A 14,740-nucleotide genomic window follows, 5' to 3' on the forward strand; every position below is an offset into this window, starting at 1 on the left:
TTAAGAATTTCCAACATAGATTAATAAAGAGTGAGGAGATTTTTAACAATTCTGTCCATTTTTATACCTTTCTTTACTGATGTTGTACTTAAGAAAAAAATGATTTCACAAAACCTAAAAAGTAAAAATTACTACTGCCATTAAATAAAGATTCCATTATTAGACCAAAGCGCAAATCAATAATGGACATTGCAGAGAGAAAGTCTAAAACATTTGAATTGAAAATAAAACTGCTGAAAAGGAACTGCTGATGCTCCCAAAGCAGGAGAAAAATAGTCAATGAGAGAATCTTTTTAAGGACCAATCAGTGGAAGAGTAATTTGTGCTCTTGCCTTATGGCAAAATCCTTGTTGTAGCTGATGGTCTTACTGCATGTTCTCCCCATGCGTGGAGGTGTTGTCTCTGATTTATCTGCTGTGATGCTCTCCAGCTCCCCTGCCACCCTCAAAAGAAATAAACGGTGGAATATGAATAAATAATTATTGTGATAGAGAGAAGAAACAAATGAAAAAAAGCAAATGATAACATTTTACGTGAAAACTTTACACAGTAAACAGCGACACTCTGTTTTAGTTACTTCAATAGAACTGAGAGCATACTCAGAACCTGTGAAAATGTATGGGAAAAAGCTAAAATGAATGTTGGTGATTGTCTTGCACAAATTGGCAACCTACTACTAATTCTTCAGAGAATGACCAAAGAAATGGCTGAGATTCTTCCGGCGATTTGTCTGACAAATACAGTATTTTATTTAGAAAGATGATTAAACATGTGACTATTGGAGTTCTTGGTGAGTTTTGGAAACGTTTTTAAGGAGGAAATTGCTGGATGGAGGTCTGTACTTTTAGTTTAAAAAATGTACTTGTGTTTAGGTTAATGTTGTATTTTTGTGAGTAAAAAGATTCCATATTTGAATGTTTTTAGTTTTACTTATTTTTTCCTGTGTGCCATTTTATGTTCCACAAAGAGACAGAGACCCGCAGCTTTTCATCGGGACACAAAAACGCCTGCTGTCATTCTCGGCAGCGGAGAGTTTTTATTTCTTCACAAAGCAGTTGTGAAGGTTCCCAGAAAAGAAAGAAGAGCAATGACAGATCACTCGCCTATACTGCCCTCTACTGGTCATTTGTAATATATTTTTTCTTTTGAAAAAAAAGGGACAAAGCCGAAAGAAGATATACATTATATATATAAACAAAGCACTCGTTACGTTCTCATGTAACCCATCCGTATATTTATAGTCCTAACGCCTCGTGCATTTTGAATGTATCACAAGTATTCCTCTAATGACAGGGATGGATGCTCCTAGGCTAACATTAGAACATTTTTAAAATGCATTTAGAAAGGAGTCGCTATACCGGAAGTTTAGTACCTGTCGCCATTTCCTGTTACAACAATACCTCGGAAATAACTATACAAATGCATGTGTACGGTAGTTCGCTTTTAAATGCGTCATTTCAAATGAAATACAGTTCGTTCAGCTTGTAAAATTTTGCATTAATATTAAAGTGTTTGAGGTTTTAGGATGGTTCAAATGTTCTGTTTTGAGGTCTACAGAGTGTTTAGGATGGTTCAAATGTTCTGTTTTGCCTATAGAGGTCTACAGAGTAGCGTCGCGCCAAGACCTTTATTTTAAAAGAGCTATGGCGGATGTCTGATTGTTGTTGTCCGCATGCTAAGATCGTCAGCTGACCTGGAAGGAAAATTGCCAATAAATGGATAATAGTGGCAGAACATCACTGTGAGGGAAGACAGAAGCAGCAGTCTGACAGCGAAGTACGTTTCTGTGGATACGTTGGCCTTAACAAGGTATAAGAATTGTATTTTGGAGGCATGTGTATGTAGTATGTGGCAAATAGTATGTGTTGAGCAACCCTTTTAAGCTATGCTATTTCACTTTTTGGATGCAAACGTTATTGCAATGGACTAATACATGTGCAGCTATGATAGTTGTAGATCATAGTTATAATCAAAACGACAGATTCTACAAGGTACAACGTTTGTAAATTAAAACGTTTGAAAAAAGCTTGTGAAAGGGACCTTCACCTTTCGAGTGAAACTGCTAGTTTCGACCACAGTCTAAATCAGCTTCATGGGAGAAGTTGTTGCTTTTTTAAATCACAGCTGTGGTTATTGCCACTGTGTTTATAAATATTTCAAACAACAGTTATTGCAGCATTTTTTCAATTGATTCCCGGTGATGCTATTTAGTCAGTCTAATCATACATACCAAAATCGCCACAACTCTTTATCTTTTATTGGCTTCCAATCGTATAGTAATATTTTAATCAAAACATATTGTATTTTAATATTTTCGATCGTGAACTTATTAAAATAATTTTTAAAAACATTAATACATTTTACACAAACTGGTATTAGTTTGTTTAAAATTGTATTGCATTGTGTATTGTTTTTAATTTATTTTGAATCAAGCACAAATGAACAGCAAATTATACTTGCTTGTTAAAGTCCAATTTGATTGAGTTTGGATACATTTGATTTAGTAAAACAGTTTACAAACACCCTAGTTGTTTGTTTGTTTTTTCCAAAACACAAACATATAACAAGCTGTTTGGCAATTAAATATCCTATCAACGGTTATATCTTACGGTTTCTATATTGAATCACAACTTTACACTAGTTGGGTCACATGACCTGACACTATTGTCCGGCCTCTTTATTACCATTTGACTTTTCCTGCTTTTTTTTTTTTTATCAGAATACTTGTGTTTTATTGGACAAAATATATACTCTTATATGAGGGAGTGACTGGAACTAATTTCTTTGAATATTTTTTACAGAAAAATGCTGAATAATTAAGTTACTATACAGTAAATTACAACATTGTGTATGAATATTAATATATAATTTAAACTAGTGTCCAATGACTAAGTTATGTCAAAGTGGTAATCCCCATTTTTCCCATATGCAAAGTTTGGAGCAACTGCGTCAAACTGACATGAAAAACGTTGAAGGTCAGTCTCACTACAGTAAAGCTCCATAATATTAAATTTTAAAAAATAGACATATTAAAGCAATCGGTGTGAGTTATTTGTTCTGTGTACCAAACGAATTCAGTGCTTGTTATGAGAGGCTCAGTCACATGACCTTAATGGTATTTAAATAACAATGTGCCAGTAACAATTTTTTTGTAAATCAAAGTGTCATATTGGCAGTTATCACAGCTGTGTTACCCAGTGTAATTTTTCTGATGCACCATCCAACTGTGAAGTTTACACAATTTCAGGAAGGTGCTTAAATAAGTTGAGGTGACTGTGGAACTATCAGGAACTTGTTGATAGTCCCTAAGTTCCAAAGGCATTTTTTAAAACTTAAAAAATTTGCTGCATAATCAACCTAAACTAACTTCCCTGCAATTGAGATTTGGTGACTCTTGGCTAGAGTGGTTTCTCTGACTAAGCATCATGTGAAAACGTCTTCCTCTTCAGACAGTCACATAATACTTTCAGAATGCCAGCTCAGCATTTTTTGCTATGAAGCCCACAATCCTTCAGTGAAAATGATCATGTCTAACATGTTTTTTTTTCTGTTCCTGTCTTGTGCATCACTCCTACATTATTATATGTACTGGGTGTGGTGTGTGGACATGATGTGGATAATTGTAAACATGTGGTAACCTTTAGCGTCCAGGAGTAGTTCCGTGAGTGAGCTGCGACTTTTGGCCTGATTCCCACTTTGAGAGAGCAATGGGTTCATAACTGGTCTTATGTAGTGTTTTTCTACTGCTAATACCTACCAAGCACCTACTGGCTTGTGTTTTATGTGTTGCCAGGGACACATTGGAATGTAAACAAACAGGTTCGGTTATAAGTCCACAACCCTCCATTGATTTCCCTAGAACAAAATATTAAGAAATCCTTAAAATTCACAGAGCATCTGTGTTTGATGGGATGCCTGTGTCTTTTCTCTAATGACCATTGACCTTTAATCAGATGTTACCCTCACATACGGTTCAGTTTTTGCAGGACTGGACTTCTAATCTCTGCTTCTCTACCAACTGCGGAAGTCAAATATTCTCAGTCAAAATGCTGTGAAGGTTTAACAGATGTTCTACTGTCTTCAACGACTATCTGCAAATGCATTCTTTTGGATAGAAAAACATTGTTCATGTCCAGAAATTAATGTACATTTTCTATGTCAAATCATGTTTTCACTGCAGCATCACATGATCTGAACCACTGATCTGTTTAGGCTACAGAAATCCCTCCAAATGGCTTCCAAACCAGCCTAGACTGTTTCTTCCTCTTTGGACTAGTAAATGTGAGCTTCACCTATACCCTTGGTACTGCAGTAATGCGATTTAAATGCAATAATTTGATTTTAACTCATGCTTTGTCTGACTTTTTATAGGTTTCTGTTTTGTGTTCTTTACTGCCATCCTTACTTTTCAAGTGGTTTTTGTTCCGCTTTGAAAAATGAGCAACAAAGTACCAAACAGTATAAACTCCTCATATGGTCCTCCTGCTTTTACCCATGAATTTGCGTCTGAGGATGAGGAGAACGACGAACAGAGTACCACTGTGGGTCTTCTTCCCAAACATCCATCAGTGCCTCTGGCTGTGCGCTACAGTCCAGAGGACTCTTACGGTTTGGTTTACATCATCTTCTTCCTGATGGGCATCGGCTCCCTGCTGCCGTGGAACTTCTTCATTACAGCCAAACACTACTGGCTGTACAAGTTGAGCAACAGCACTCATTCCAGCGATGACAAGGATCAACGTTCAAATCTTAGCGTGAGTGAGCAAGACTCAGAACATGAGGTTGTTTGTTGTTGGTGTGAATGTCACACATTACTGTGGTCTTATAGAACGATGAGTCCTGTGACAGATGTATGGCCAGAGTGTCCCCTCTCAGTTGATAGGAATGTTAACACAGTCATACCATTAGAAAGACTTGTTCCAGACCACGAGGTAAAGTCAGAGTAGGCAAAAAAAAAAACATGTACAGCTACCAAATATGGAATCCTTAAAATGGTTTACATTTAATGTTACATTTTAAAGGCATAGATAAAATTTGAATTGTTGATGAAGTGATGGAAAATAGCAGCCAAATATATCCACAATCAGAAAGAACATTCCCTGAACCTTTGTGTAAATGTAATCTAATGCTCAAAAATGTGTAATGGGTAAAAATAAATGCATTAATAATATTTAGTCAGAAACATTTAAATATTAGCTAACAAAGCAGTTTAATTTTGCTAAGAGTGACAAAAATATAGCTAAAAAAATATAGCCAGACAAAGCTGAATTCTATTGTATTAACTAGTACATGAACTCTGAATGTTTTTTTTTTCCTTTTGACTTTCCACAGGATTACTTTGAAAGCTATCTGGTCATCGCCTCCACGGTGCCGTCTGTGCTGTGTCTGATTCTCAACTACCTTTTAGTAAACAGGTTAAGAACAAACACTCATACACATGCACACACACACACACACTCACTGACTGGCTGATAGAATTTCCCCTTCACTCTCACGCTTTTTTACACCCTGACTGTGTTAAGTACATTTCTCCAGTCTCGCATGTCCTGTGACCACAGTGATGTTTTGTTCTTTGTTGATACTTTTATGTCACAGAACAGTAAAGTGATTTATGGTGGGACATGAAATGAGAAACATACAGACAAGATGAAATTTTGAAAACATTTTTGCCACAATAATTTCATCATAATTTCTCAATATCTGACCAAAATTATATGCTAATTTAGGATTTTGCCGAAGAAAATGCTCTAATTTGATGAGAAACACGCAGACAAGATAAAAATTTGAAAAAGAAATTGACAAAAATCTTTTTTTTTTTCAACTTTTAAACAAACATTTGGAAAAATCAGTTTTTCCCTGTTGACAGGTTGTCTGCAAATGTCCGGATCCTGACCAGTCTGGGAGTGATCCTGGCAGTGTTTGCAGTGACCACGGTGCTGGTGAAGGTGGATGTCTCCGACTCAAGGATGGAGTTCTTTTTTGGAACACTGGCCAGTGCAGCTGTGGTCAGTGGAGCCTCCAACCTCTTCTCTGCCAGTGTGTTTGGCATCAGTGGGCATTTCCCCATGAGGATTTCTCAAGCGTTAATATCAGGTACTCCTTTCACTTTTTCAAATATAAAAATATTTACAGAACCTTTACACTTGAATGTAATATAGCAGTGGGTGAATGGGAATATAGTGCAGCAAAAAGTGAATTTGAATTAATATTCATCTTTTAAGGGTCCTGTTTGTATTTCTCAGAATTAATTTAAAATAGTTTTGAAAAATAACAACAAATGTTATCAATAACAACCCAAAGCTAGTAATTAAATAGTCAGTAAAATGGTTTTCAATGTTAATAATCAAGGGAAGAGCAAGATGGGAAAAATATTTCTGGGGTGCCGCTGGGGGATTTTTTTGCGGTGGCAACAGATTTCAGGAGTCTGTTTACCCATTAATCACAGTTTGTAGAAATATAGTAAACAGGAAAATAGTATCAGTATCCAATTATTTTCAGTTGCTGTTTCTAAAACACATAATAGGACAGTTGTTCCCAGAAGGCACGGGGCAAAGAGACAAATAAATAAAAATATTTTAATATTTTATTTAATTTGGCCACAGTGGGCACAATTGACTCATACAATAGGATTGAGATTGAATTTCTATAGAGATGCCATTTAATCTGAACAGGTTTTAATGTACAAACACCACTGTTCAATATTGTTTAAAAAAAAAATCTGAAACCTCTTGTGTCTTAGGTCAGGCTATGGGAGGCACATTGAGTGCGACAGCATCAATACTGGATCTGGCTGTCACCGAAGATGTAACTGACAGCGCTCTGGCTTATTTCCTGACAGCCGACTTTTTCATTCTGCTCTGCATCATCACTTATCTGCTGCTGCCTAAACTAGCTTATTCAAGGTCAGTAACTGACTGTTCGCTAGCATTTTTATAAAGTGCTCTCTGCTGACTATCGCTAGATGGTGCCAAAGGTACTAATGTTAAAGACTGACAGCGCATGTAGTTAATTGGCTTTTTAACTGTTTTATATGCCCTGGTTCGTTGAGTGGGCTGGTGGGCTCGGGCTTACATAGAATCAAATCTTAAGGTTTCAAGACTAGTGATTGTCAAAAGAATACATACATTGATAAAAACACCAGAGCCAGCAGTTAAGAGTGCTAACTGTAATAATTGCAGCTGTAAACCTCCAACATCATGTCAAAATGTTATTGTTGTCCTATTTTTATCGCATCAAGCGAAATGTAATATTATCTAACATCTTACGTTTTTGTTTTTTTTTTAATTCTCAACATCCCACAGGTATAGTTCACAGATATTTAATAATTTAATATCACACTGTTAAGCTGTAAAGTAAGTAAATACAGACTATTATATCAGGTGAAAGTCCAAATGTTATCAGAGGTGTTTTGGAGCAGTCCTTTCTAAAACATACCTGTTTCTTGTTTCCAGACACTACATGCTGGCAGCCACATGCACCAGTGCACCTGTGCAGAGTGAGGGCACTGCAGGTAGAAGCTCTGTCCCACCTTTGCAGCCCATCCTCAGGAAGACCTGGATTCTGGGTCTCAGCGTCTTCTACGTCTTCTGCATCTCCTTGATGGTTTTTCCTGCTCTGTCCTCTGGGATCCAGTCTGTCCACACAGACAGTGGCAGTAGGTGGACCACCACGTACTTCGTGCCCCTCACCAGTTTCCTCTTGTTTAACTTCGCAGACTTTTGCGGCAGGCAGTCCACGGTCTGGCTGCAGGTACCAGGCCCCACCAGCCGAGTCCTGCCGACCCTGGTCCTGTGTCGCTCCATCCTTGTCCCACTTTTCATGTTCTGTAACTACCAGCCTAGAGACCACCTCCACACAGTGCTGTTCCAGCACGATGCCTATCCCATCATCTTTAACTGCATGCTGGGCCTCTCCAACGGCTACCTCGGCACTTTACCCATGATCTACGGACCAAAAGTGGTTCCTCGGGAACTGACGGAGGCCACGGGTGTAGTCATGTCCTTCTTCCTCACTCTGGGACTGGCTGTGGGCTCTGCATTTTCTGCTCTGATTGTACACTCAATCTGACAGTCTTTTACTCAGAATGCAGCAGTGGAGGAAAAAAGTTAGGTAGTTAACTATCATGAGGGAAAAATCCTGAGACGCTTCACAAAAACTCTGCACCAGAAGTCATTCATACCTCAGATTTGAATGGATCTAGTTTTCACTAAAGGGTGTTTTTACACTTTTCACTTGCAAGCAATGATTTGCACGAAACTTAAAAATGCACAGTTAGTACGTTTGCGGGTTCTTTCCCTGACACTGCCTCACCACAGCACTTCTTAATCAAGGCTTTAAAAACAACAAAGGACAAGTTATGTGTCAACATTTAGGACTTTGGACTTACCAAAATTATGTATCTTTCTATGTTTTAGTCCAGTCCAGAAAAAGCAGAATTCACGTGTGAACACAACCTTAAGTATTTAAAGGGCCGTGCCCATGTGTCAATACTTAAAGTGAGGGTGTAGTATTTGCAGTCCTAGTGACAAATCAGTTATGTATATTTTTTGTACTTTCACATTGAAAACACTTGTGTCAAAATTGTAGATGGTATAGTTTGGGATACAGGTGTGTAGTTGTTGTATGCAATGTCTGTGCAATTATGAAGAGTGGGACACATCAATCTGATCAACAGTTGTTTTGTCTACAAATGTAAGTGATCACAATATTGATCAACATGTTTGGTTTTTATTATAAGTTTGTTTAACTTTTAACTAACAATTTAACAGTGTCTAATCAGGAACTATTTCATGTTGTGAAGCACCTGCTGTGTTAAGTTTAAGTCTGCCCCTGTAGTAGTGCTAATTAACTTAGCAACAACCAGGAAACCTTTCCTGTTTTGGCAAAATAATTTGTCCTACTGACATTAACAAAAACAATTCAACAAAATGTCTTTTACAGTTTAACAACTAAACAAACTATAGACTTCTAAACGTTTCAGCTATATTGAATAATTCTTTTAACTCATATTTTCAGCTCAGATGTTGTTTCTGTGGACATAAAGTAAGTCATTGGCTACTGCAATGCTCTTAACTACACATTGACCAGTTACCTATAGTAGTAATTGTCCTGAACTGTAATACATTTAATAATTTTAATACAAAATAATAACCAAGGAAAATGTTTGAAAACTTTAATTGTTAAAAATATAGAGATCAACTGACAGTATGCCCCGAAATACAACTTTATGACCTAAAACATGTTGCCAAGTGAATAATTTGTGCTAAAAACTAAAAAAACTTATCTGAAATTTTCGAAATATCACCAAAAACAAGAAAGACTATAGTCTTACTCTCACGAAAAAATCCCCTCCCAAAAAGTCAATAACGGAAGTAGGATGACGTTGTACGTTGTTATTTCCGGTTGCGGATCCGGCGCATGAGACGAAGAGTGTAGTCTCGGCAGGTTGGCTACATCTAATTGATTGAAATGGTGGGTTTTTGAAAACAATTGTCGGTTGTATTTTGTTTAAAATGGTGGGTTTTTGAAAACAATTGTCAGTTGTATTTTGTTTGAAATGGTAGTCGTTCGGTCGAGACCGCTAGTGCGATTTACGCTAGCATATGTGCCTTGGTAGCTAACGTGAGCTTTTGTCAGAAGATAAAATGATTCGGTTTTTCGTCCTAGACAATGAATGTATTTGTCTGAAGGAATTGTCCTTTGACAAGAGTTTGAGCTGGGCTGACGCACATTTTTGCACTTAACAAGTGCCACAAATGACTACAGGATAGTAGTCGTGAAGCTGCAAATGGCGACACGACTCTGCAAGTCGAGTAGCATCAGCTAGTTTTGACTTGCAATTGTGTTACAAACATAAGGCTATATGCTCTATAGTGTGTGTGATATGAAAATCATACTGTAATCATGAAATGGGACACGACTAAGGCCAGTATAATTGATTTATTTTCATTCAGATTAAAAGTAAAGTAGCGCAGCATGGATTTCTTCCTGAGGCTATTGGTGGCGCCAGTAGTGTAGAGCAAACCAATAATTTGTTAAGTCATGATTGCAGCCTTTTAATATTTACCTTCAACAATGCCTCCACACACAGGTGGCCAACGTGTGGTACTCCGTCAACGGCGAACGGTACCTACAACGGACACACGGGAGCTGTGCGGTGCGTCGACTGTATCCTTTCATGTTATTGAGGTCGGTATGCTGCCGTGTCTTCACCAGGGATGTCATGAGTCAATATGACTAATAATTAGCGATATGAAGGCCCTAACATTTCCTGAGTAGCGTTAGAAAATATAACTAAAGTGAAGGTGAACTCAAACAATAAACACAATAAACAAGGGAAGACTGACATACTGCAACAATGTTATGACATTAAAGCATATGTTGTCATGCAACAGCACAGTGTTGTGAAACCAATAAAAGCAATATTGTGATTCATTTTTCTGACACTTATTGTACCAAGTAAATGTGTGATCATGACACAGTTGGCCCTAGCGTACGCTCATGAATTGCTGCCACTATACATGCTACCTTCCCTAACTGGCTCTTCTCAGGATCAGCTGACAACAGCTGTTGACTTTGGAACTGTGAGACCGGTGGGTGAAAAGAAAATGCAGCAGTACAGCACCAAAACAACAATAAAAACTCACAATTAGGTAAAATACACACGAGTAGCAGCACACTGTCAATGAATATGGGAAATCTGAACAGTGGATGTTAGTAAATTAGTCTGTTAGTAGAAGTAGATTAGTGTTAGTAGGTAATTATTGTTGCTGTGTGTGGTGTTGTTGATTGCAATCTCAATTATATATTATATTTTTGTTATTCTAAATTAAATTGGTATGTGTATGTATAGTAAAGTATACCACATTATATCTATGATATGTATATATAAACAAAACTAGTATAATTATAAGGATGTTATGTAAACAAGTATATAAAATAAATATATAATATATGAAATATATGCACAGTGTAAATAGAACAGTTAGCTATATAGGCAGTTCCAGCAGACATATTACTGTATGAGTGTTTAAATGTATTTTGGATCATTTCCTGTCAAGTGAATGGGTGTTTAATTTTTGCTCCGTGTTCCTTCTTTAATATCTGCCGTCAGAACCGGTGGGTTCTATTTCAGCAGCAACATCATGTTTTCTACAGACAAGCAAATGAGCTGTCAGTGTTTCATGAACTCGTTTGACCTGGGGAACCACAGATCGGTAGGTAATCGTCACGCAATATAAATTAATTAATACCATAACAGAAATGAGACTGCAGATAGGACATGGCTTCCCGATTACTGCTAAAGAAATAGTTTGCACACAGTATTATAGAAAGGATATAATGAACCACAGACAGCATCTTTTGTAGAGCTTGTGATAATGAGGAACATTTTGTTGTGTTATTTGTTAATATTCCAGAGAAGTCCTGAAGAAAGCTAAGGAGCACAGCAGGCACATCAATGACATCCAGGCGTCTGTAGACCTCATCATGTTTATCAGTGCCTCATAGGACAACATTGCCAAGGTGAGAACAGTTGTTAAAAAATGTTAAAGTAATAAAGTCATCAGAATGACACCTGGCTGGCCATCAAGGAGAACGCACAGAGAAGAATTTTGTTTTTAACCTTAAAAATGAAACCTGAGTTTTTGAAGGCAAATAAAAGAGTTGTCTATGAAAATTCTCAGTCATCCAGGTCATGGTCAAGGTTGAAGAGTTCCGTTAGGCAGCTGGAAGTGACATTTTTTCGAGAAGACGTTTCGCCTCTCATCCAAGAGGCTTCTTCAGTTCTCACTGGTGGAGGGTGAGTACAGCAAATATATATTGCGGGTGGGACATGATGGGGTCATGTGGGAAAGTGTAAACAGTCGTTAGGAGTCTGATGGGTTATTGTAATCCTCATTTGAATGGTTTCAGTATGCGGGTGATAGGTTGTGTCTTAGCCCATGAAAATGTCATGTCCAGTTGCCTAAAGGAAGTCTTCAACAAAGAAAAGAGTTATTGTTTTCCTTTTAACTTTTGGATTTGTCGTTGTTTATATATGTATGGAATTGTGAGGTGACCCTCCAGTCATTTGTGCTTGAGACCCCCGCTCCAAAGTACAACAACAGACATGTATTTGAAGATATTTATTGATAGTCTGTTATACAAGTATGTGTAAACTGAAGTCAACATTGACAATTTTCTGGGGGTTATAAGAAGATACACCAAAAGAACCACACAGTAGTAGATGTGATTACTTTGAGTGTCCACTTGTACCATTTATTTACAATGACGTTTTCCTTCAGTCTAGGATTTAGAGTATTTGAAGTGCATCTTAGGAGAAATGAGTGGTACAGTTTGAAACAAACTGTCTGTTATGGTTTTGTGTTACTTTTTAATGTTGACAGATTGCAATTCAATAAAGCTAAGTGACTTAAATGTCTGTCTTTAAGAGGCAGCTTGAATAAAAGTTTGCTTAGTTCAAAGCTGACCGTGAGGCTGTGAAAGGCTCTACGTCAGCCACCCACCCAGATAGAGTGGAGTAAAAATGAAATTATTATTTAATGTTTTGGAATCCAAGACGTGGACTGATGATGTGCAAATGACTGAGTGCCATCGCCGCAGCTGTTTGACTGTGTCTCTCTGGATTGCATCAAGAGACTGGTGAACTCTGCTGCCATTTATCCAATCATAGATCACCCAAAATGAATTTGTCACTGTGCAATGTGTATCCTAGTAGATCAACAGTGACCTCGAACCTTACATTTGTGTGTGTGTTGTAGGTGGTTATGGGAGGTGGGGAGGTGGGCAGGAGGCCATGGAAGTGACCGCAACCTCCACCAGGATTGGCAAATTTGAGGCCTGGTGAGTTGAAGTTTTTATTATTATTTATTATTATTATTGTGTGGTTGAATTAATCATCCAGTGACTACTGTCTTCATCTGAACAAAAGAAACAGATGCCCCTTATTCAATTGTGGTGTTTGCATTAGCATGACTTTGTATCACTGTTGATAGTGAGCAGTAATAGTGATGTGTAAACATGTAGTTGTTGGCGGTGGTGTGGAAGTGACTACTTTGTAGCTGCTTTTAAGGAAAACCTGTTTGTTTGTGTTACATATGGCACAATGTGTTCTTCTAATCTGCAGGTTCTCTACGCTGTGTACGAGGAGGAGTTTGGCAGGAGTCAAAGGTCATTTTGGTCCCATCAGCTATGTGGCTTTCCACTCTGACGGCAAGAGGTAAATGAGATCAACACAGCTTTTCATTCCAGCTCATTCTTCCATTCATTGTGCCTCCTCTGCTATTGTCATTAACAGATTGCAGAGTGCAATGGAGGAGAAGATGGACATGTGAGGTGGGGGCCTACAGTGTTAGGCTTGTGGACACAGCCAGGTAGAGTAAATGAGCAACTTTATTTGAAGCAGATCACTTGTTTGACTAATTTCTGTAACTGTAGTGACTTTCATTGTGTAACTTCATTGCAATGCTATTGTTTATTTAACACTTAGTCTTTTTTTACTTAATTAATTGTGTAACTTGAGCTGTATTGTAAACCTTCCAATAAAAGAAAATGGTTGGAGCATTGTCAGTGTATTGTCAAGGGTAAAGAAATTACAAGCAGTAAGTTAAAAAAAAACAACCACAAACCTTACAATGTGGTTGGAAAAAAATACTTCCCCAATGAACAGAATAACTTTTTACTCTTTTAATAGTAAAACACTTCACATGTACAAAACATGCATTCAATCAAAGTCCACAGATACACATTTAAAAACAATACGTGTCAAATTATAAGTCAAATTATAACAGTAACTCTCATTTTAACACTTCAGGTAAAGATGGACAGGTCACATACTCACAACCACCACATGTGCTCACAGGATTCAACAAAAGTCCCATCATTAGGAGACAAACAACTTGGTTAAACCTCTTCTTTTGGCCTGAAACAAGATGAAATAAAGACAACATTCTATAACAAATGCTCTCAGATGACTACACTATGTTCAAAGTGTTTAGCATTAGCATGTTACAATATGCTTCAATTAACCACTACAATCTACTCAAGCAAACCACTCATTTGCTTTGTGCCACTACTTTAAACAATTTCACATTCAACATTAACTATATGAAACAACAATTCAATTACCAAATAAAAATACTTAATTTGGACAAAGTCAAAAACAACTCTCCATCTAGCACAAACCTCAAAGTCCTCACCCCAATGTACTCCTCTTCCTTCTCCTCTTTCACTTCTGCAAAGACAAATACATAAATGCAATGACACTACTACACACTACTGTCCAGTTGATGTGTCACTCACTCTTTTAGTCAATACATATGAAAGGCTTGAATCCATTTCTTTTCATACCTTCAATAGTGACGTTGAATCAGCTCCACACTGAAGGACCACTGCACTCAGCCAGTACATCTCCATTACTTTGGCCATGATCTAAACCCAAGATGCACATTTACACACAAAAAAAACCTTGTACACTGAGAATAAATCACACCCACAGTAAAATAGACTTACTGATTTAAAGATGACTTTGTGGGTAATTCACTGCGTAGTATTTGCCCTTTCCAGCCTGGATGTCCTGTAAACATTTCACAATACTCTGTAAATGCAGGTCAAAGAGTTTCATTTCTTAAAAGGTGTGCTGCTACACCTGAAAAGTATTACTTAACATGCAGACTGAAACGATGCATGCAGAATTAGTTGGAATGTCAAACCCTGCGGCTCAAACAAGCTACTGTTTAGC

At 37.5% G+C, this 14,740-nt stretch overlaps 1 protein-coding gene across 4 annotated transcripts; it reads left to right on the top strand.

Annotated features, from left to right (window-relative positions):
* The first annotated feature begins 1,567 nt into the window (after positions 1-1,567).
* On the top strand, positions 1,568-13,569 carry slc29a3 (solute carrier family 29 member 3). 4 transcript variants are annotated; one of them, XM_017037520.2, is made up of 14 exons: positions 1,568-1,809; positions 4,181-4,281; positions 4,372-4,754; positions 5,332-5,414; positions 5,867-6,093; positions 6,740-6,902; positions 7,452-9,471; positions 10,091-10,167; positions 10,551-10,652; positions 11,114-11,216; positions 11,418-11,523; positions 12,762-12,843; positions 13,127-13,219; positions 13,298-13,569. In XM_017037520.2, the coding sequence occupies exons 3-7, from the start codon at positions 4,437-4,439 to the stop codon at positions 8,065-8,067; spliced, it is 1,407 nt and encodes a 468-aa protein (XP_016893009.1). In that variant the 5' UTR covers positions 1,568-1,809; positions 4,181-4,281; positions 4,372-4,436; the 3' UTR covers positions 8,068-9,471; positions 10,091-10,167; positions 10,551-10,652; positions 11,114-11,216; positions 11,418-11,523; positions 12,762-12,843; positions 13,127-13,219; positions 13,298-13,569. The 4 variants fall into 4 exon arrangements, with proteins under 4 accessions (XP_016893009.1, XP_024916604.1, XP_016893011.1 ...); XM_025060836.1 differs by having other exon boundaries at positions 4,213-4,281; XM_017037522.2 differs by lacking the exon at positions 10,551-10,652.
* The last annotated feature ends 1,171 nt before the right edge of the window (positions 13,570-14,740 follow it).

Source organism: Cynoglossus semilaevis, chromosome 12, assembly GCF_000523025.1.
Source record: "Cynoglossus semilaevis isolate Cse_v1.0 chromosome 12, Cse_v1.0, whole genome shotgun sequence".
NCBI classification, from domain to species: Eukaryota; Metazoa; Chordata; class Actinopteri; order Pleuronectiformes; family Cynoglossidae; genus Cynoglossus; species Cynoglossus semilaevis.

Excerpts from the sequence above, each read along its gene's own strand:
- slc29a3 (XM_017037520.2), top strand. The coding sequence starts at position 4,437 with ATGAGCAACAAAGTACCAAACAGTATAAACTCCTCATATGGTCCTCCT. Across the intron at positions 5,415-5,866 it reads AACTACCTTTTAGTAAACAG|GTTGTCTGCAAATGTCCGGA; the intron begins GTTAAGAACAAA and ends CCCTGTTGACAG. Across the intron at positions 6,094-6,739 it reads TTCTCAAGCGTTAATATCAG|GTCAGGCTATGGGAGGCACA; the intron begins GTACTCCTTTCA and ends CTTGTGTCTTAG.